Raw genomic sequence first — 22,500 nt, 5'->3', positions numbered from 1 at the left:
AAGATAATCACAGCCACACTGATATACAGTATAACAACACGACCTCGAGTGTGATATTGCTTTTATTCAACAGCTCTACAAACAAGGCTGTTTATCAAGTAACAATAATTTGGGACAACAAATTATGGGGGGTTTTTTTGTTGTTTATTCAGCTCTGCCGACATAAATACCTCCTTCAGGATTACATTTACATGTGTTGTCAAGCAACTTGACTGCAGCCTAGTTAGCTAGTTACCTGCTTTTTATCATACACGAAAAGGCTAGCTAGTTACTTTCTTTCATACCTGACAGCAGGTTTGCCAGCTACTTTTTATCATACCCATGAAGGCTAGCTATGAGCAAGGCAAGCAAGCCACTTTTAATCATAGCACACTACAGGCTATCAGGCTACTTTTTAGCATGCATGAATTGGCTAGATATACAGTAGGCTTGCTAGTTAGCTATTGGCTGTGTCTGAAATGGCATACTACATACTACTCGCATACTGATCTTGACATAAAAGTAGTAAGTAGTATGCAGTACATGAAAAATAAAAATTTTGCAGTACACGACAGTTACCCGGATGATGTACTACTCTGGCGAAAATTTGCAGTATACAACCGGAGCTCACTTCGTTGGGTACTGCATCCCATGAAGCAACGCGGTGATTTTCAACTGTCAAAAAATTGAAAAAACATGGCGGACAGTGACAGAAGCAGCTTCAACTGCAGCTGCAGTTCCGAATATAAATGTATCAGTTGCATATTTTGGTGTAATAAATCTTCACACGCTTTCTTATAGGGCTACTTTTGATACATATTTGTGGTAGTTGTATGTCTTTCGATTTTAACAGAACAGACAGCCCAACCGATAGCAAACGTGTAGTACACTACACGAAAGTTCTCATAATTGCGTCCCATACTGTGCACTAGCGTGTGGAGTAGTGTGCAGTACACAGTGTATGCTAGGCTAGTATGCAGTATGCAGTACGCTAGTATGCCATTTCGGACACAGCCAGTGTTTAGCATATCCAACTGCATGCTAGCTGGGTTCTTTTTTATTATACGTGGAAACGTATCCACATTTGCGTTGCTGGTGAATGCTAATTAAACTTGCATTGGTGTAATGAGGGATTGCATCAGAACATCTGTAAAGTGAAGTGATACATAATAGCAAAACATCCCAGTGCTGTTATACTCTATATCAGCACTCTCTGGAATGCTCTTGTCCAATCAAATTACTGGACTGGAACTAACTGTTGTATAATGAGGTTTTTTTTTTTTTTTTAAATGTATAATGAGGTTCAATGCTGATGGATGTCTGTCTTCGTGTCGTCAGTATTGAGGTTGTGGGTCTTTCGGTGTTGTTTGTCTCGTCAGTATTGAGGTTGTGGGTCTTTCGGTATGCTTTGTGTGGTCAGTATTGAGGTTGTGGGTCTTTCGGTGTGCTTTGTGTGGTCAGTATTGAGGTTGTGGGTCTTTCGGTGTGCTTTGTGTGGTCAGTATTGAGGTTGTGGGTCTTTCGGTGTGCTTTGTGTGGTCAGTATTGAGGTTGTGGGTCTCGGTGTGCTTTGTGTCGTCAGTATTGAGGTTGTGGGTCTCGGTGTGGTTCTGTCATTCAGATTTCACAGGGTTTGATTCTTTGTCATTGATGAGGTTTAATATTCATACTAAGTTCAGCTCTGATCACATTTAAATGATAGTTTTGTCACACCTACACTGTGTTCAGTCCTTTTCATACCCATTAATGTTTCACTTTTGAACCATGTACTCTCTCATGTGTTTCATCGTAATCGCATAACTCTGCGTTTGTGTATGTGTATATGTGTGGGTGTGTGTATGTGTGGGTGTGTGTGTGTGTGTGTTTGCGCCTGTGCAAGTTCAGCACTGGTATGGATCTGGTGTGGATCGCTCTGACTAGGCTGTGGACTGGATCTGCCCTATTTGTGGAATGTGTGTGTGTGTGTGGAGGTAAAACTGTGAGTGATGTTGACCTGTGTGTGTTTTTCTCCTCACAGTTCAGGAGGACAGACTCCACGCAGGGACCTGGAGAAGGTCCTGACAGGAGAAGAGAAGTGAGTAACGGTCCTCTCAGAGGAAGATAAACTTAAACTTACACACAGCCTGCATCACTTTATGACTCTCTGATTCTCTCTCTCTCTTTCTCTCTCTCTCTCTCTCACACTCTCTCTCTCTCTCTCACTCTCTCTCACACTCTCACTCTCTCTCTCTCACTCTCACTCTCTCTCACTCTCTCTCTCTCTCTCTCTCTCTCCCCCTCTCTCACTCACTCTGTCTGTCTCTCCCTCTCTCTCAGGGCTCTGCGGCCAGGTGACCCAGGGTTCTGTGCCCGGGCCAGGGTGCCCATGCCGTCCAATAAGGACTATGTGGTTCGGCCCAAATGGAATGTGGACATGGACACAAACCGGGTGAGTTTGTGCTCTGGAGAGGAGAAACAGGCAGAGAATGACTGAACAGAGAGAGTGGGTTCTGATGGGTCTGGACTGTGCTCTGGGAAGGATTTTTCTGATGGGTTTTTTTTGTGTTGTGGATGAAACTCCCAGGCTGTGATCTCAGGAGATGAGTGTTACTGGTTTTTCTTTACTGGTTTCACTGGGTTTCTGTAGAGGGGCTTTAGGAAGGGCATCAGTCGACTGGAGAAACATAAGCGGCGCTTTGCAGAGCAGAGGAAACAGCGCCGCCTGCAGGGAGCGGTGAAAATTAGCGTGGAGGGCAATCGCATGCCCCTGTAATTCCCCTGTGCTGTCACTGGGGGGCAGTAAGTGCCACATGCATGGAGTTAAATGCACAGTGTGCAGTGCGGCTAAAGAAACCCGGCATTGTCTGGCATTGCCTCTCTCTCACTAACACTCGCACTGTGAAACGCACAGGGAGAGAGGTCCTGTCACAGTGAGCCTGTTCACCTGGGGAGGTGTTCCAGAAAGCCAGTTTAGGGAAAACTTTAGTGAGTGAGTAAACTCAGAACAAGCAGTAAACCTCCTAATAGCAAAGCAAAGCCGTAGGGCTTTTCCATCAGGAGGTTTCCTACTTGTTCTGAGTTAACTCACTCAGGATTTTCCGCTTTCTGGAACCCCCCCCCCCCGATCTGCTGATGACAGTGTTCAGGGTGATGTGAGCTGACACGCCGGTGTGTAACAGTGAGCGCTCTGTTCTGTCCCTTTAAAATGACATCACAAACAACGTTTATGCTTGTGCTTGACTCACAAAATCAGTTTCACATTTTCATATTCAAGGTCATAGGCCGTGTGCTTTTAATGTGAGTACTAGTGTTTGCTGCTGTTTATTGTTATCATTATTGTTGTTGTTGTTGTACTAACAGACTTTTGTCTCACTCTCTGTTCTCTCGCTTGCCTGTCTTCCTCCTCCGAAGGGTCCGGTGAAGAAGGGCCTGTCGCGTGTGGACAAACAGATGAGGCGGTTTGCAGACATCCGGCGACAGACGAAAACCGGCCATGCTGTAAAGATCAGTGTGGAGGGGAACCGGATGCCCCTCTGATTTTAAACCTTCAGTTTCCCCTTTATTCACTTTACACCCCCCCCCCCATTCTGTTTTTTTCCTTTTTGCTTTTGTTTTTTAAGTGCCCCTGCCCGTGTGTGTGAAGCCCAGTGCGGCCGGAGTGTAAGATAACGTGCGTGAGCCATCGTTTTTGAGACGTTAATGTCGATGTTTCACACAAACTGCTGTAGAGGAAGTCAAGTTTGATTGTGTGGCCATTGCTGTTGTACTGGTTCAGATGTTACTTTGATAATAAAGGATTTCTGTCCTTCATTGGCTCTGCACTGTGTCAGTCAAAAATGGGGAGGGAGGGAGGAACTGGCAGTCATGATATGAGAGCAGTCAGACAGAAGCTGGTTTAATGACTCAGTCTGGTTTTATTAAATAAGGCCCACAGTAACCAGAGACATCAGGTCATACACAGGTACTGCAAAGCTCTCATGTGTCTGGACAGAAAGCAGTCATACAACATGAAACTGGACTGGATCGTTTCCTGACTGTGTCCTAGAGAAGGTGTGGGTGAGAATAGGGAGCTTTGGGCTGATGGAACAACCCATTATACCAGAGGCCATTTTAATAAGTCGATCCTACATTAATACGTTTAATCATACGTTCCACGTTTGGAGTGGAGCACCCATGTTAATAAATGTAAGAACATTTTTTTTTTTTTTCCATTCAGACAAGGTTAAATGCGACGACACAAACCGTCCAGAGTATTTCACGGTTGATCCGGGTTACGCTCACACCGGGTCTTCTCAGGTCTGGTTGTTGTTCCGGGCCTGTTTGTGAATCTCGTCTCTGATCCAGTGTAAGTAGTTTCCCAGTCGGGTGTAGACTCCGTACTTTCCCACCGCAGCGCAGCGTTCCCCCCAGCTCACCACTCCGGTCAGGAACCAGGTGCCGCGGTAGTTCACCGCGAACGGCCCGCCGCTGTCCCCCCGGCAGGCGTCCCGCGGGGCCTGCAGGTACCCGGCGCAGAACATGTTGTCCGTGATGACCTGCTCCGTGGACGCCATGCACTTCTGCTGGTCGACCACGGGCAGGACCACCTTGCGCAGGAAGCGCGAGGACCTGCGCAGGTAATGCGTGGCCCCCCACCCCGTCACCAGCCCGTGCGTGCCCTCCCTCAGCAGCTGCTTGGCCAACTGCGTGTTGGGCAGGCAGATGGGCGTGGCGTAGGGACCCAGTTCCACCGGTTCTGCCAGGTACAGGAGTGCGATGTCGCTGTCGAAGGTGTAGTCATGGAAATGGGGGTGAGTCACCACCTTCTCCACCCCAATCCTCTGCTCATGTGGATCTTCACGCATCTTATCGTAGTCCCCTGTGTGTGGAGCAGGGCAGAGGTACCGTTAACAGAATCTCAAATATAACATCACAGGGTCTAAAACATCACAGACTGTTAGCAGTCTCGAATATATACCGTGAACACAATGTCAGACATAACGCACTGTTAACAGAATCTCAAATATAACATCACAGGATCTAAAACATTACAGACTGTTAGCAGTCTCGAATATATACCGTGAACACAATCTCAAATATAACATCACAGGGTCTAAAATATTACAGACTGTTAGCAGTCTCGAATATATACGGTGAACACAATGTCAGACATAACGCACTGTTAACAGAATCTCAAATACGAGTATGGACGCTTTAATCCAGACAGAATCTCTGTGTGTAGCAGCATGCTGCTTTTAACGGGGTGTAATCCCTGAGCAATTTTAACGGCAGATGTGAAAGCACAAATCACATTCCTTGAATAAAACATAATGATAATGCTAGAATAAAATGTCTGATTATTAATGAATTATGATTGACTGAAATGTGAGCAGATTATATAGTCACTCTGAATACATTCTCACTGTCATAAACAGATTATAATTTCTGAATATATATCCCTTTACGCAACAGAGACAGTGCTCATGAGAATATTAACACAGAGTCATTAACACGATGTCCGATCGTCCTGATCATGGACACACAGAACTGTGTGTGTTTATAAATGTGGTTAACACTATACACAAAGAACCCTGTGTTTTTGTAAATGTGGGTAACACTACAGACAGAGCCGTGTGTGTTTGTAAATGTGGTTAACACTACACATGCCGTGTGTGTTTGTAAATGTGGGTAACACTACAGACAGAGTCGTGTGTGTTTGTAAGTGTGGGTAACACTACAGACAGAGTCGTGTGTGTTTGTAAGTGTGTGTTTGTAAATGTGGGTAACACGACAGACAGAGCTGTGTGTGTTTGTAAGTGTGGGTAACACTACAGACAGAGCTGTGTGTGTTTGTAAATGTGGGTAACACTACAGACAGAGCTGTGTGTGTTTGTAAGTGTGTGTTTGTAAGTGTGGGTAACACTACAGACAGAGCTGTGTGTGTTTGTAAGTGTGTGTTTGTAAATATGGGTAACACTACAGACAGAGCTGTGTGTGTTTGTAAGTGTGTGTTTGTAAATATGGGTAACACTACAGACAGAACCGTGTGTGTTTGTAAGTGTGGGTAACACTACAGACAGAGCTGTGTGTGTTTGTAAGTGTGTGTTTGTAAGTGTGGGTAACACTACGGACAGAGTCGTGTGTGTTTGTAAGTGTGTGTTTGTAAGTGTGGGTAACACTACAGACAGAACCGTGTGTGTTTGTAAGTGTGGGTAACACTACAGACAGAACCGTGTGTGTTTGTAAGTGTGGGTAACACTACAGACAGAGCTGTGTGTGTTTGTAAGTGTGTGTTTGTAAATGTGGGTAACACTACAGACAGAACCGTGTGTGTTTGTAAGTGTGTGTTTGTAAGTGTGGGTAACACTATACTATCAGCCACAGGTCAGGGTGGGCAGACTGACCGACTGTCACGTGATCAGGCATTTCCTGCAGACAGTGGGCAGCTGTGATTACCCAGCGGTCAGTGATTAGACTCCCCCCACAGAATCCATACTCATCCTTTCTCCGCAGCAAGACCTGCCGTCACACACACACACACACACACACACACACATACACACAACCAAATTAGACACAGATCCCATACTCATCCTCCCTCCACAACAGTTGTGTAGAGAGTGTGTAAGGGTAAGGTAGTGTGTGTGTAGAGAGTGTGTAAGGGTAAGGTAGTGTGTAGAGAGTGTGTAAGGGTAAGGTAGTGTGTGTGTATAGAGAGTGTGTAAGGGTAAGGTAGTGTGTGTGTAGAGAGTGTGTAAGGGTAAGGTAGTGTGTGTAGAGTGTGTGTAAGGGTAGGGTAGTGTGTGTGTATAGAGTGTGTAAGGGTAAGGTAGTGTGTATAGAGTGTGTAAGGGTAGGGTAGTGTGTGTGTAGAGAGTGTGTAAGGGTAAGCTAGTGTGTGTGTAGAGAGTGTGTAAGGGTAAGGTAGTGTGTGTGTATAGAGAGTGTGTAAGGGTAAGGTAGTGTGTGTGTAGAGTGTGTGTAAGGGTAAGGTAGTGTGTGTGTATAGAGTGTGTAAGGGTAAGGTAGTGTGTGTGTAGAGAGTGTGTAAGGGTAGGGTAGTGTGTGTGTAGAGAGTGTGTAAGGGTAGGGTAGTGTGTGTAGAGAGTGTGTAAGGGTAGGGTAGTGTGTGTAGAGAGTGTGTAAGGGTAAGGTAGTATGTGTGTAGAGAGTGTGTAAGGGTAAGGTAGTGTGTGTGTAGAGAGTGTGTAAGGGTAGGGTAGTGTGTGTGTAGAGAGTGTGTAAGGGTAGGGTAGTGTGTGTAGAGAGTGTGTAAGGGTAAGGTAGTGTGTGTGTAGAGAGTGTGTAAGGGTAAGGTAGTGTGTGTGTAGAGAGTGTGTAAGGGTAGGGTAGTGTGTGTGTAGAGAGTGTGTAAGGGTAAGGTAGTGTGTGTGTAGAGTGTGTGTAAGGGTAAGGTAGTGTGTGTGTATAGAGTGTGTAAGGGTAAGGTAGTGTGTGTGTAGAGTGTGTGTAAGGGTAAGGTAGTGTGTGTGTAGAGAGTGTGTAAGGGTAAGGTAGTGTGTGTGTAGAGAGTGTGTAAGGGTAGGGTAGTGTGTGTGTAGAGAGTGTGTAAGGGTAAGGTAGAGTGTGTGTAAGGGTAAGGTAGTGTGTGTGTATAGAGTGTGTAAGGGTAAGGTAGTGTGTGTGTAGAGAGTGTGTAAGGGTAAGGTAGTGTGTGTGTGTAGAGAGTGTGTAAGGGTAAGGTAGTGTGTGTGTATAGAGTGTGTAAGGGTAGGGTAGTGTGTGTAGAGAGTGTGTAAGGGTAGGGTAGTGTGTGTGTAGAGAGTGTGTAAGGGTAGGGTAGTGTGTGTGTAGAGAGTGTGTAAGGGTAAGGTAGTGTGTGTAGAGAGTGTCTAAGGGTAAGGTAGTGTGTGTGTAGAGAGTGTGTAAGGGTAAGGGAGTGTGTGTAGCGAGTGTATAAGCCACGCCCACCTGCCATGGACTTCCACCCTGAGGCTGTAGCTGACCGCCTACGATGCGGTGATTCATCTCCGGTTCTGAGTAGGAGCCATTTGCCCAGTTTCTCCATATGAAGGTGGAGTTTTCCTGCTTGTCTCTCTCTGGGTCGGTGTAGTTGTGTGTGTAGTTTAGTGGCTGTGTGTGTGTGTAGTTGTGTGTGTAGTTTAGTGTGTGAGGATAAGAGTCATTGAGGATGTGAGAGAGATTGGGGTCTGTGTCATTGAGCAGAAAATCGTCACCCTGAAAAGAGCGAACCATGGAATTCTGGCTCCACTGTTTCCCACAGGGATAGCGCACTGACAAGAACAACAACATTAACAACAACAAAAACAAAATTATCACCATGCCAACCGTGCACACTCATCCAGAAATACCCCTATCAGAACAAGTAAGAAGACAAAACACTAATTAAATTCACACACCCCACACACACAATATTAAATATTAATATTGAATACAAATATAGCATATGAACAGGAATGTGAATATTGAATACAAATATAGCATATGAACAGGAATGTGAATGTTGAATATGAATTCGAATGTGAGTATCGAATATGAGTATCGAATATGAATGTGAGTATTGAATGTGAATGTGAATATGAGTATTGAATATGAATGTGAATATGAGTATTGAATATGAATGTGAATGTGAGTATTGAATAGGAATATGAATGTGAATGTGAATATGAGTATTGAATGTGAATGTGAGTATTGAATATGAATGTGAATGTGAGTATTGAATGTGAATGTGAATGTGAATGTGAATGAGTATTGAATATGAATGTGAATATGAGCATTGAATATGAATGTGAATGTGAGTATTGAATAGGAATATGAATGTGAATATGAGTATTGAATGTGAATGTGAGTATTGAATGTGAATGTGAATATGAGTATTGAATATGAATGTGAATGTGAGTATTGAATGTGAATATGAATGTGAATGTGAATATGAGTATTGAATGTGAATGTGAGTATTGAATATGAATGTGAATGTGAGTATTGAATAAGATTCTATCTAAGGTACTGATACTGGTTCCAGCCCAGGTGTGGGGGAGGGCAGGCTTGCCCACCCAGCGCACACACACACACACACACACACACAGTCTGCCTGTGGCTCGGACATGGAGTCATACCTGTGTGTGAAGTTTCATTAATAGATTAAGAACCACCCGCTTAATTATTCACTCATTCACTCACTCATTTACAAAGCCGCTTGTCCTAATTAGGGTCGTGGGGGGTGCTGGAGCCTATCCCAGCATTCATTGGGTGAAAGACAGTGAAACACCCTGGACAGGTCGCCAGTCTATCGCAGCCCGCTTAATTCAAACGTCTTTAAATAATACCTCCTTAATTAAGAAATGTCTAATGAACATCTGTGTAACTGACACCTGTTTAATGAACACCTGTTTAATGAACACCTGTCTAATGAACACCTGTCTAATGAACACCTGTCTAATGAACACCTGTGTAATTAACACCTGTTTAATGAATACCTGTTTAATTAACACCTGTTTAATGAACACCTGTCTAATGAACACCTGTCTAATGAACACCTGTTTAATGAACACCTGGTAATTAACACCTGTTTAATGAATATCTGTTTAATGAACACCTGTGTAATTAACACCTGTTTAACAAATACCTGTTTAATTTTACCTGTCTAATTTTACCTGTTTAATTTTACCTGTTTAATTTTACCTGTCTAATTTTACCTGTTTAATTTTACCTGTCTAATTTTACCTGTTTAATTTGACCTGTTTAATGAATACCTGTTTAATGAACACCTGTTTAATGAACACCTCTTTAATGAACACCTGTTTAATTTTACCTGTTTCGTGGCAGCTCTTGCCGTCAGGCTCCAGCTGGTATCCATTGGCACAGCTACACTCCACTGCAGCACCTTGAACAGTCTGTCTACAGTACTGATGACAACCTCCGTTTCTATATTCACACTCAAACACCTCTGTCAGACACACACACACACACATACACACACATGCACGTATATTCACATGCACATACATACACATGCGTACACAGACACACAGTTTTCATTTAGTAGAACTCGTACTAGTAAGTGGTTCCAGAACAGGCCAGACTACAACACAGTTCATAAACACTGTCAGTGGTTCCAGAACTTTCTACAAATACTTGATTCTGACTGGAGAGCTTGTTCTCATTTGGACATCTTTCACACAAAACATAAATCAGCTACAGTCAGCAGAACAGGAGTCTGGACACGCTACACATTCAGAGAGAAGGAGAAGGAGAGGAGAGGAGAGGAGAAGGGAGGGGAGGGGAGAGGAGAGGAGAGGAGAGGAGAGGAGAGGAGAGGAGAGGAGAGGAGAGGAGAGGAGAGGAGAGGAGAGGAGAGAACCTGTTTCACAGTGTTTTCCGCCGTACTGAGGGGGGCACAGACAGATGTATTCATGGCGGTCCATGGTGCAGATCCCGTTGTTTAGACAGGGGTTATAACGACAGTGGTTCAGATCTGATCCAAACACAAAAGGTAAGCTAGTCAACTTCCTTAGAAAACCACCTGGGTTTTTTTCCAACTGTTTTAATAATCCTAAATTTTATCACAATTAAAAACTCACTTTTGTATCTATACCAAAACTCCATCTGGAAACAGAGAGAGAAAGACAGGATGTGTGTAAAGACTGAGTGTGGCAGCCACCTGACAGTAGACACAAGGACAGCTGTAAAATGCTGAGGCACTCTAAACCTGCTAGGGGGCGCTGTAACACACAGCTGTACCGTTTTCTCTTTGCTCTGGAAAATTTCGGCTGCCTCCTCTTGGGAGCAGGTCTCCTCGTAACACTCCCTCTCCAGATTCCCTGGTTTCATCTCCTCCAGGAAGTAGTTGGCCCTTGGTTTCCTCATCCTCAACAGTCTGACAGCATGTTTGTGCTCCAGAAACACTGAACAGCAGAACAATATTACTGACAACAACAAGACAATCACTCACAAGACTATCTCTGACAACCAACGTCAGTACTGAGACACCACAATCACTGACAACACAGTATAATTACTGACAACACAATTACCAATACATAACATAATTACTGACACACAATTACCGTGAACACCACAAAACATTGATCTTAACTGACTAAAGCACCATCACTACTCAGACTGACTAAAGCACCATCACTACTCACACTGACTAAAGTAACATCACTACTCACACTGACTAAAGCACCATCACTGCTCACACTGACTAAAGCACCATCACTACTCAGACTGACTAAAGCACCATCACTACTCAGACTGACTAAAGCACCATCACTACTCACACTGACTAAAGCACCATCAGTACTCACACTGACTAAAGTAACATCACTACTCAGACTGACTAAAGTAACATCACTACTCAGACTGACTAAAGCACCATCACTACTCACACTGACTAAAGCACCATCACTACTCAGACTGACTAAAGTAACATCACTACTCAGACTGACTAAAGTAACATCACTACTCAGACTGACTAAAGTAACATCACTACTCAGACTGACTAAAGTAACATCACTACTCACACTGACTAAAGCACCATCACTACTCAGACTGACTAAAGTAACATCACTACTCACACTGACTAAAGCACCATCACTACTCAGACTGACTAAAGTAACATCACTACTCAGACTGACTAAAGCACCATCAGTACTCAGACTGACTAAAGCAGCATCACTACTCAGACTGACTAAAGTAACATCACTACTCACACTGACTAAAGTAACATCACTACTCACACTGACTAAAGTCCCATCACTACTCAGACTGACTAAAGTCCCATCACTACTCAGACTGACTAAAGCAGCATCACTACTCAGACTGACTAAAGCACCATCACTACTCAGACTAACTAAAGCACCATCACTACTCAGACTGACTAAAGTCCCATCACTACTCAGACTGACTAAAGTCCCATCACTACTCAGACTGACTAAAGCAACATCACTACTCAGACTGACTAAAGCACCATCACTACTCAGACTAACTAAAGCACCATCACTACTCAGACTGACTAAAGTCCCATCACTACTCAGACTGACTAAAGCACCATCACTACTCAGACTGACTAAAGTAACATCACTACTCAGACTGACTAAAGCAACATCACTACTCAGACTGACTAAAGCACCATCACTACTCAGACTGACTAAAGTAACATCACTACTCAGACTGACTAAAGCAACATCACTACTCAGACTGACTAAAGTAACATCACGACTCAGACTGACTAAAGCAGCATCACTACTCAGACTGACTAAAGTAACATCACTACTCACACTGACTAAAGTCCCATCACTACTCAGACTGACTAAAGTCCCATCACTACTCAGACTGACTAAAGCACCATCACTACTCAGACTGACTAAAGCACCATCACTACTCAGACTGACTAAAGCAGCATCACTACTCAGACTGACTAAAGCACCATCAGTACTCAGACTGACTAAAGCACCATCACTACTCAGACTGACTAAAGCACCATCACTACTCACACTGACTAAAGCACCATTACTACTCAGACTGACTAAAGCACCATCACTACTCAGACTGACTAAAGTAACATCACTACTCAGACTGACTAAAGTACCATCACTACTCAGACTGACTAAAGCACCATTACTACTCAGACTGACTAAAGCACCATTACTACTCAGACTGACTAAAGCACCATCACTACTCAGACTGACTAAAGTAACATCACTACTCAGACTGACTAAAGTACCATCACTACTCAGACTGACTAAAGCACCATTACTACTCAGACTGACTAAAGTAACATCACTACTCACACTGACTAAAGTAACATCACTACTCACACTGACTAAAGTCCCATCACTACTCAGACTGACTAAAGTCCCATCACTACTCAGACTGACTAAAGCAGCATCACTACTCAGACTGACTAAAGCACCATCACTACTCAGACTGACTAAAACAGCATCACTACTCACACTGACTAAAGCACCATCAGTACTCACACTGACTAAAGCCCCATCACTACTCAGACTGACTAAAGTAACATCACTACTCAGACTGACTAAAGTCCCATCACTACTCACACTGACTAAAGCACCATCACTACTCAGACTGACTAAAGTAACATCACTACTCAGACTGACTAAAGCACCATCACTACTCAGACTGACTAAAGTCCCATCACTACTCAGACTGACTAAAGCAACATCACTACTCAGACTGACTAAAGCACCATCACTACTCAGACTAACTAAAGCACCATCACTACTCAGACTGACTAAAGTCCCATCACTACTCAGACTGACTAAAGCACCATCACTACTCAGACTGACTAAAGGAACATCACTACTCAGACTGACTAAAGCAACATCACTACTCAGACTGACTAAAGCAGCATCACTACTCAGACTGACTAAAGCAACATCACTACTCAGACTGACTAAAGTAACATCACTACTCAGACTGACTAAAGCAGCATCACTACTCAGACTGACTAAAGTAACATCACTACTCAGACTGACTAAAGCACCATCACTACTCAGACTGACTAAAGCAGCATCACTACTCAGACTGACTAAAGCACCATCACTACTCAGACTGACTAAGGTAACATCACTACTCAGACTGACTAAAGCACCATCACTACTCACACTGACTAAAGTAACATCACTACTCAGACTGACTAAAGCACCATCACTACTCAGACTGACTAAAGTAACATCACTACTCAGACTGACTAAAGCACCATCACTACTCAGACTGACTAAAGTAACATCACTACTCAGACTGACTAAAGCACCATCACTACTCAGACTGACTAAAGCACCATCACTACTCACACTGACTAAAGTAACATCACTACTCAGACTGACTAAAGTAACATCACTACTCACACTGACTAAAGCCCCATCACTACTCAGACTGACTAAAGTAACATCACTACTCAGACTGACTAAAGTCCCATCACTACTCAGACTGACTAAAGCACCATCACTACTCAGACTGACTAAAGCAGCATCACTACTCACACTGACTAAAGCACCATCACTACTCAGACTGACTAAAGCCCCATCACTACTCAGACTGACTAAAGCACCATCACTACTCACACTGACTAAAGCACCATCACTACTCACACTGACTAAAGCACCATCACTGCTCAGACTGACTAAAGTAACATCACTACTCAGACTGACTAAAGTCCCATCACTACTCACACTGACTAAAGCACCATCACTACTCACACTGACTAAAGTAACATCACTACTCAGACTGACTAAAGCCCCATCACTACTCAGACTGACTAAAGTAACATCACTACTCAGACTGACTAAAGCACCATGACTACTCAGACTGACTAAAGTAACATCACTACTCAGACTGACTAAAGCACCATCACTACTCAGACTGACTAAAGTAACATCACTACTCAGACTGACTAAAGCACCATCACTACTCAGACTGACTAAAGCAGCATCACTACTCAGACTGACTAAAGCCCCATCACTACTCAGACTGACTAAAGTAACATCACTACTCAGACTGACTAAAGCACCATCACTACTCAGACTGACTAAAGCAACATCACTACTCAGACTGACTAAAGCACCATCACTACTCACACTGACTAAAGCACCATCACTACTCACACTGACTAAAGCACCATCACGACTCAGACTGACTAAAGTAACATCACTACTCAGACTGACTAAAGCACCATCACTACTCACACTGACTAAAGCACCATCAGTACTCACACTGACTAAAGCACCATCACTACTCACACTGACTAAAGCATCATCAGTACTCAGACTGACTAAAGCACCATCACTACTCACACTGACTAAAGCACCATCACTACTCACACTGACTAAAGCACCATCAGTACTCAGACTGACTAAAGCACCATCACTACTCACACTGACTAAAGCACCATCAGTACTCAGACTGACTAAAGCACCATCACTACTCACACTGACTAAAGCATCATCACTACTCACACTGACTAAAGCACCATCACTACTCACACTGACTAAAGCATCATCACTACTCACACTGACTAAAGCACCATCACTACTCACACTGACTAAAGCACCATCACTACTCAGACTGACTAAAGCACCATCACTACTCAGACTGACTAAAGTAACATCACTACTCAGACTGACTAAAGCAACATCACTACTCAGACTGACTAAAGCACCATCACTACTCAGACTGACTAAAGTAACATCACTACTCAGACTGACTAAAGCCCCATCACTACTCAGACTGACTAAAGCACCATCACTACTCAGACTCACTAAAGTAACATCACTACTCAGACTGACTAAAGCACCATCACTACTCAGACTGACTAAAGTAACATCACTACTCAGACTGACTAAAGTAACATCACTACTCAGACTGACTAAAGCACCATCACTACTCAGACTAACTAAAGCACCATCACTACTCAGACTGACTAAAGCAGCATCACTACTCAGACTGACTAAAGTAACATCACTACTCAGACTGACTAAAGTAACATCACTACTCAGACTGACTAAAGCACCATCACTACTCAGACTGACTAAAGCAGCATCACTACTCAGACTGACTAAAGCACCATCACTACTCAGACTGACTAAGGTAACATCACTACTCAGACTGACTAAAGCACCATCACTACTCACACTGACTAAAGTAACATCACTACTCAGACTGACTAAAGCACCATCACTACTCAGACTGACTAAAGTAACATCACTACTCAGACTGACTAAAGCAGCATCACTACTCAGACTGACTAAAGCACCATCAATACTCAGACTGACTAAAGCACCATCACTACTCAGACTGACTAAAGCACCATCACTACTCACACTGACTAAAGTAACATCACTACTCAGACTGACTAAAGTAACATCACTACTCACACTGACTAAAGCCCCATCACTACTCAGACTGACTAAAGTAACATCACTACTCAGACTGACTAAAGTCCCATCACTACTCAGACTGACTAAAGCACCATCACTACTCAGACTGACTAAAGCACCATCACTACTCACACTGACTAAAGCACCATCACTACTCAGACTGACTAAAGCACCATCACTACTCACACTGACTAAAGCACCATCACTACTCACACTGACTAAAGCACCATCACTACTCACACTGACTAAAGCACCATCACTGCTCAGACTGACTAAAGCACCATCAGTACTCAGACTGACTAAAGTAACATCACTACTCAGACTGACTAAAGTCCCATCACTACTCACACTGACTAAAGCACCATCACTACTCAGACTGACTAAAGCAACATCACTACTCAGACTGACTAAAGCACCATCACTACTCAGACTGACTAAAGCACCATCACTACTCAGACTGACTAAAGCCCCATCACTACTCAGACTGACTAAAGCACCATCACTACTCAGACTCACTAAAGTAACATCACTACTCAGACTGACTAAAGCACCATCGCTACTCACACTGACTAAAGTAACATCACTACTCAGACTGACTAAAGCACCATCACTACTCAGACTGACTAAAGCACCATCAGTACTCAGACTGACTAAAGTAACATCACTACTCAGACTGACTAAAGTCCCATCACTACTCAGACTGACTAAAGCACCATCACTACTCAGACTGACTAAAGCAGCATCACTACTCAGACTCACTAAAGTAACATCACTACTCAGACTGACTAAAGTAACATCACTACTCAGACTGACTAAAGCACCATCACTACTCAGACTGACTAAAGCACCATCACTACTCAGACTGACTAAAGTAACATCACTACTCACACTGACTAAAGCACCATCACTACTCACACTGACTAAAGCAACATCACTACTCACACTGACTAAAGTAACATCACTACTCAGACTGACTAAAGCACCATCACTACTCAGACTGACTAAAGCAACATCACTACTCAGACTGACTAAAGTAACATCACTACTCAGACTGACTAAAGTAACATCACTACTCAGACTGACTAAAGCAGCATCACTACTCAGACTGACTAAAGCACCATCACTACTCAGACTGACTAAAGCACCATCACTACTCAGACTGACTAAAGCAACATCACTACTCAGACTGACTATAGCACCATCACTACTCAGACTGACTAAAGCAGCATCACTACTCAGACTGACTAAAGCACCATCACTACTCAGACTGACTAAAGCAACATCACTACTCAGACTGACTAAAGCACCATCACTACTCAGACTGACTAAAGCAACATCACTACTCAGACTGACTAAAGTACCATCACTACTCAGACTGACTAAAGCACCATTACTACTCAGACTGACTAAAGTAACATCACTACTCACACTGACTAAAGCACCATCACTACTCAGACTGACTAAAGCAACATCACTACTCAGACTGACTAAAGTCCCATCACTACTCAGACTGACTAAAGCAGCATCACTACTCAGACTGACTAAAGCACCATCACTACTCAGACTCACTAAAGTAACATCACTACTCAGACTGACTAAAGTAACATCACTACTCAGACTGACTAAAGCACCATCACTACTCACACTGACTAAAGCACCATCACTACTCAGACTGACTAAAGTAACATCACTACTCAGACTGACTAAAGTAACATCACTACTCAGACTGACTAAAGCACCATCACTACTCAGACTGACTAAAGCACCATCACTACTCAGACTGACTAAAGTAACATCACTACTCACACTGACTAAAGCACCATCACTACTCAGACTGACTAAAGCACCATCAGTACTCAGACTGACTAAAGCACCATCACTACTCAGACTGACTAAAGTAACATCACTACTCAGACTGACTAAAGCACCATCACTACTCAGACTGTGAGGGATACGGCCAACTGACCCAGAGACCAGTGCGTCTGCCTAAAATAAAGTTCTCAAAACAGAGAACAGGAAAAGAGGCCAGAGGCATATGTGGAAACAGGATGAGAAATGCGGGGCACTATGTCATCCCTCACAAAAAAGGCATCCTGTTCTCATCTCCTGTCTTTCATAGATACCATTCTAAATTTGGACTGGAAGAATGATAGCAAAAACAACCAGTGTGCCCAGTCTACTGGAAGCCAGCTGGTTTTAATGGAGATCATCCAACACAAACGCAGAGGGGAGGGGGGAGGAGTGGGGAAATGGGGGAGTTTGGAATATTCCAGTAGTTTGGGAAATATGCACGGAGCAGTAGAGTGTTGGAGGTCAGTACCTGTGGATGACGATGCTGCAGCAACATACAGGAGGAGCAGAGAGAGGAGCAGCAGGCAGGTAAGTGACATGACGACTCCCATAGGAGAAACCCCGCTCTGTGGAGGAGACACTCAACACCAACATCAGTCTTCTCAACATCATACAGTCAAACTGAACACCAGCATTAGTAAGCCCAGTAGTCCAGTGTGACATCAGACACAGTGAAGCCTGGTTCTACACAACTCCACATATAGGATGCTGTCATTCAGAAAAATCTATCATTCTTCAGTGCTACAACAAATACACCCCTGACACGTCTACAAACGTGTTGTTTTATCATCATCACTGTCATTCTCACTGACTAAACTCACCTCATACTGTGGCAGTCCATCACTACAACCACAGCTAAACACCTACTCTCACCTACACACATCTTCACAACTATTCATTTCTCATCTACACACATCTTCACAACTACACACTTCACATCTACACACTTAACATCTACACACTTCACATCCACACACATTTCACCTACACACATCTCACCTACACACATCTCATCTACACGCATCACATCTACACACCTCTCACCTACACACATCTCACCTACACACATCACATCTACACACATCTCATCTACACGCATCACATCTACACACATCTCATCCACACACATCTCATCTACACACTTCACATCTACACACTTCACATCTACACACATCTCACCTACACACATCTCATTTACACACTTCACATCCACACACATCTCATCTACACACATCTTCACATCTACACACATCACATCTACACACATCTTCACAACTACACATTCCTCATCTACACACATCACATCTACACACATCACATCTACACACATCTCATCTACACACATCTCATCTACACACATCTCACCTACACACTTCACATCTACACACATCTCATCTACACACATCTCATCTACATACATCTCACCTACACACATCTCATTTACACACCTCTCACCTACACACATCACATCTACACACCTCTCATCTACACACATATCACCTACACATATCTCATCTACACACATCTCACCTACACACATCTCATCTACACACATCACATCTACACACATCACATCCACACACATCACATCTACACACATCTCATCTACACACATCACATTTACACACATCTCACCTACACACATCACATCTACACACATCACATCTACACGCATCACATCTACACACATCACATCTACACACATCTCATCTACACACATCACATCTACACACATCACATCTCATCTACACACATCTCATCTACACACATCTCACCTACACACATCTCATCTACACGCATCACATCTACACACCTCTCACCTACACACATCTCATCTACACACATCACATCTACACACATCTCACCTACACACATCTCATCTACACACATCTCACCTACACACATCTCATCTACACGCATCACATCTACACACCTCTCACCTACACACATCTCATCTACACACATCACATCTACACACATCTCATCTACACGCATCACATCTACACACATCTCATCCACACACATCTCATCTACACACTTCACATCTACACACTTCACATCTACACACATCTCACCTACACACATCTCATCTACACACTTCACATCCACACACATCTCATCTACACACATCTTCACAACTACACATTCCTCATCTACACACATCACATCTACACACATCACATCTACACACATCACATCTACACACATCTCACCTACACACTTCACATCTACACACATCTCATCTACACACATCTCATCTACACACATCTCACCTACACACATCACATCTACACACCTCTCATCTACACACATATCACCTACACATATCTCATCTACACACATCTCACCTACACACATCTCACCTACACACATCTCATCTACACACATCTCACCTACACACATCTCATCTACACACATCTCATCTACACACCTCTCATCTACACACATCTCATCTACACACATCACATCTACACACCTCTCACCTACACACATCACATCTACACACATCTCATCTACACACATCACAGCTACACACATCTCACCTACACACATCTCATCTACACACATCTCATCTACACACATCACATCTACACACATCACATCCACACACATCACATCTACACACATCTCATCTACACACATCACATCTACACACATCTCACCTACACACATCTCATCTACACACATCACATCCACACACATCACATCCACACACATCACATCTACACACATCTCATCTACACACATCACATCTACACACATCACATCCACACACATCACATCTACACACATCTCATCTACACACATCACATCTACACACATCTCACCTACACACATCTCATCTACACACATCACATCCACACACATCACATCCACACACATCACATCTACACACATCACATCTACACACATCACATCCACACACATCTCATCTACACACATCTCATCTACACACATCACATCTCATCTACACACATCACATCTACACACATCACATCCACACACATCACATCTACACACATCTCATCTACACACATCTCATCTACACACATCACATCTACACACATCACATCCACACACATCTCATCTACACACATCTCATCTACACACATCTCACCTACACACATCTCATTTACACACCTCTCACCTACACACATCTCATCTACGCACCTCTCATCTACACACATCTCACCTACACATATCTCATCTACACACATCTCACCTACACACATCTCACCTACACACATCACATCTACACACATCTCATCTACACACATCTCACCTACACACATCTCATCTACACACATCACATCTACACACCTCTCATCTACACACATCTCATCTACACACATCACATCTACACACATCTTCACATCTACACACCTCTCACCTACACACATCACATCTACACACATCTCATCTACACACATCACAGCTACACACATCTCACCTACACACATCACATCTACACACATCACATCCACACACATCACATCCACACACATCTCATCTACACACATCTCATCTACACACATCTCACCTACACACATCTCATCTACACACATCACATCCACACACATCACATCCACACACATCACATCTACACACATCACTTCTACACACATCACATCTACACACATCACATCACATCTACACACATCACATCTACACACATCACATCTACACACATCTCATCTACACACATCACATCCACACACATCACATCCACACACATCTCATCTACACACATCACATCTACACACATCACATCCACACACATCACATCCACACACATCACTTCTACACACATCACATCTACACACATCACATCACATCTACACACATCACATCTACACACATCACATCTACACACATCACATCTACACACATCTCATCTACACACATCTCACCTACACACATCTCACCTACACACATCACATCTACACACATCACATCTACACACATCTCATCTACACACTTCACATCTATACACATCTCATCTACACACTTCACATCTATACACATCTCATCTACACACTTCACATCTATACACATCTCATCTACACACATCTCATCTACACACATCACATCTACACACATCACATCTACACACATCACATCCACACACATCTCATCTACACACATCACATCTACACACATCTCATCTACACACTTCACATCTATACACATCTCATCTACACACATCACATCTACACACATCTCATCTACACACATCTCATCTACACACATCTCACCTACACACATCTCATCTACACACTTCACATCTATACACATCTCATCTACACACATCACATCTACACACATCACATCTACACACATCTCATCTACACACATCTCACCTACACACATCACATCTATACACATTTCATCTACACACATCTCATCTACACACTTCACATCTACACACATCTCATCTACACACTTCACATCTATACACATCTCATCTACACACTTCACATCTACACACATTTCATCTACACACATCTCATCTACACACATCACATCTACACACATCACATCTACACACTTCACATCTACACACATCTCACCTACACACATCTCATCTACACACATCACATCTACACACATCACATCTACACACATCTCACCTACACACATCACATCCACACACATCTCATCTACACACATCTTATCTATACACTTCTTCTCATCCTGAGGCACTCAGTGCTGGGTAGTAATATTTACAGAAATGACGACAGAGAATATTAGTATGGAAATGTCTTGTAAATGAAGATGCTTCTTTGGTGAAAAACACTATTGTTTTAACAGTGATGCAGCACCACCA

At 43.2% G+C, this 22,500-nt stretch overlaps 2 protein-coding genes across 2 annotated transcripts in view; one reads left to right on the top strand and one right to left on the bottom strand.

Annotated features, from left to right (window-relative positions):
• iws1 (interacts with SUPT6H, CTD assembly factor 1) overlaps nt 1–3,746 on the top strand; it is a 15,624-nt gene extending 11,878 nt beyond the window's left edge. Inside the window, exons 13-15 of the mRNA XM_030777455.1 lie at nt 1,997–2,053; nt 2,296–2,407; nt 3,370–3,746. Of these exons, the coding sequence (XP_030633315.1) occupies nt 1,997–2,053; nt 2,296–2,407; nt 3,370–3,495 (295 nt within the window). The 3' untranslated portion in view covers nt 3,496–3,746. The remainder of the gene's footprint in view (nt 1–1,996; nt 2,054–2,295; nt 2,408–3,369) is intronic.
• A 103-nt stretch (nt 3,747–3,849) lies between these two features.
• Nucleotides 3,850–22,500, bottom strand: part of LOC115813646 (coagulation factor IX) — an 18,928-nt gene continuing 277 nt past the window's right edge. The window contains exons 2-9 of the mRNA XM_030776170.1: nt 18,142–18,238; nt 10,660–10,823; nt 10,500–10,524; nt 10,280–10,393; nt 9,731–9,865; nt 7,870–8,192; nt 6,342–6,456; nt 3,850–4,816 (exon numbers count right to left, since the gene is read on the bottom strand). Coding sequence (XP_030632030.1) covers nt 4,251–4,816; nt 6,342–6,456; nt 7,870–8,192; nt 9,731–9,865; nt 10,280–10,393; nt 10,500–10,524; nt 10,660–10,823; nt 18,142–18,223 — 1,524 coding nt within the window. The 5' untranslated portion in view covers nt 18,224–18,238 and the 3' untranslated portion in view covers nt 3,850–4,250. The remainder of the gene's footprint in view (nt 4,817–6,341; nt 6,457–7,869; nt 8,193–9,730; nt 9,866–10,279; nt 10,394–10,499; nt 10,525–10,659; nt 10,824–18,141; nt 18,239–22,500) is intronic.

The sequence above is a fragment of the Chanos chanos genome, chromosome 6, assembly GCF_902362185.1.
Source record: "Chanos chanos chromosome 6, fChaCha1.1, whole genome shotgun sequence".
In the NCBI taxonomy this organism is placed as follows: Eukaryota; Metazoa; Chordata; class Actinopteri; order Gonorynchiformes; family Chanidae; genus Chanos; species Chanos chanos.
Note: the sequence above shows the minus strand (reverse complement) of the source record. Positions and strands in the feature narration are given on the sequence as shown.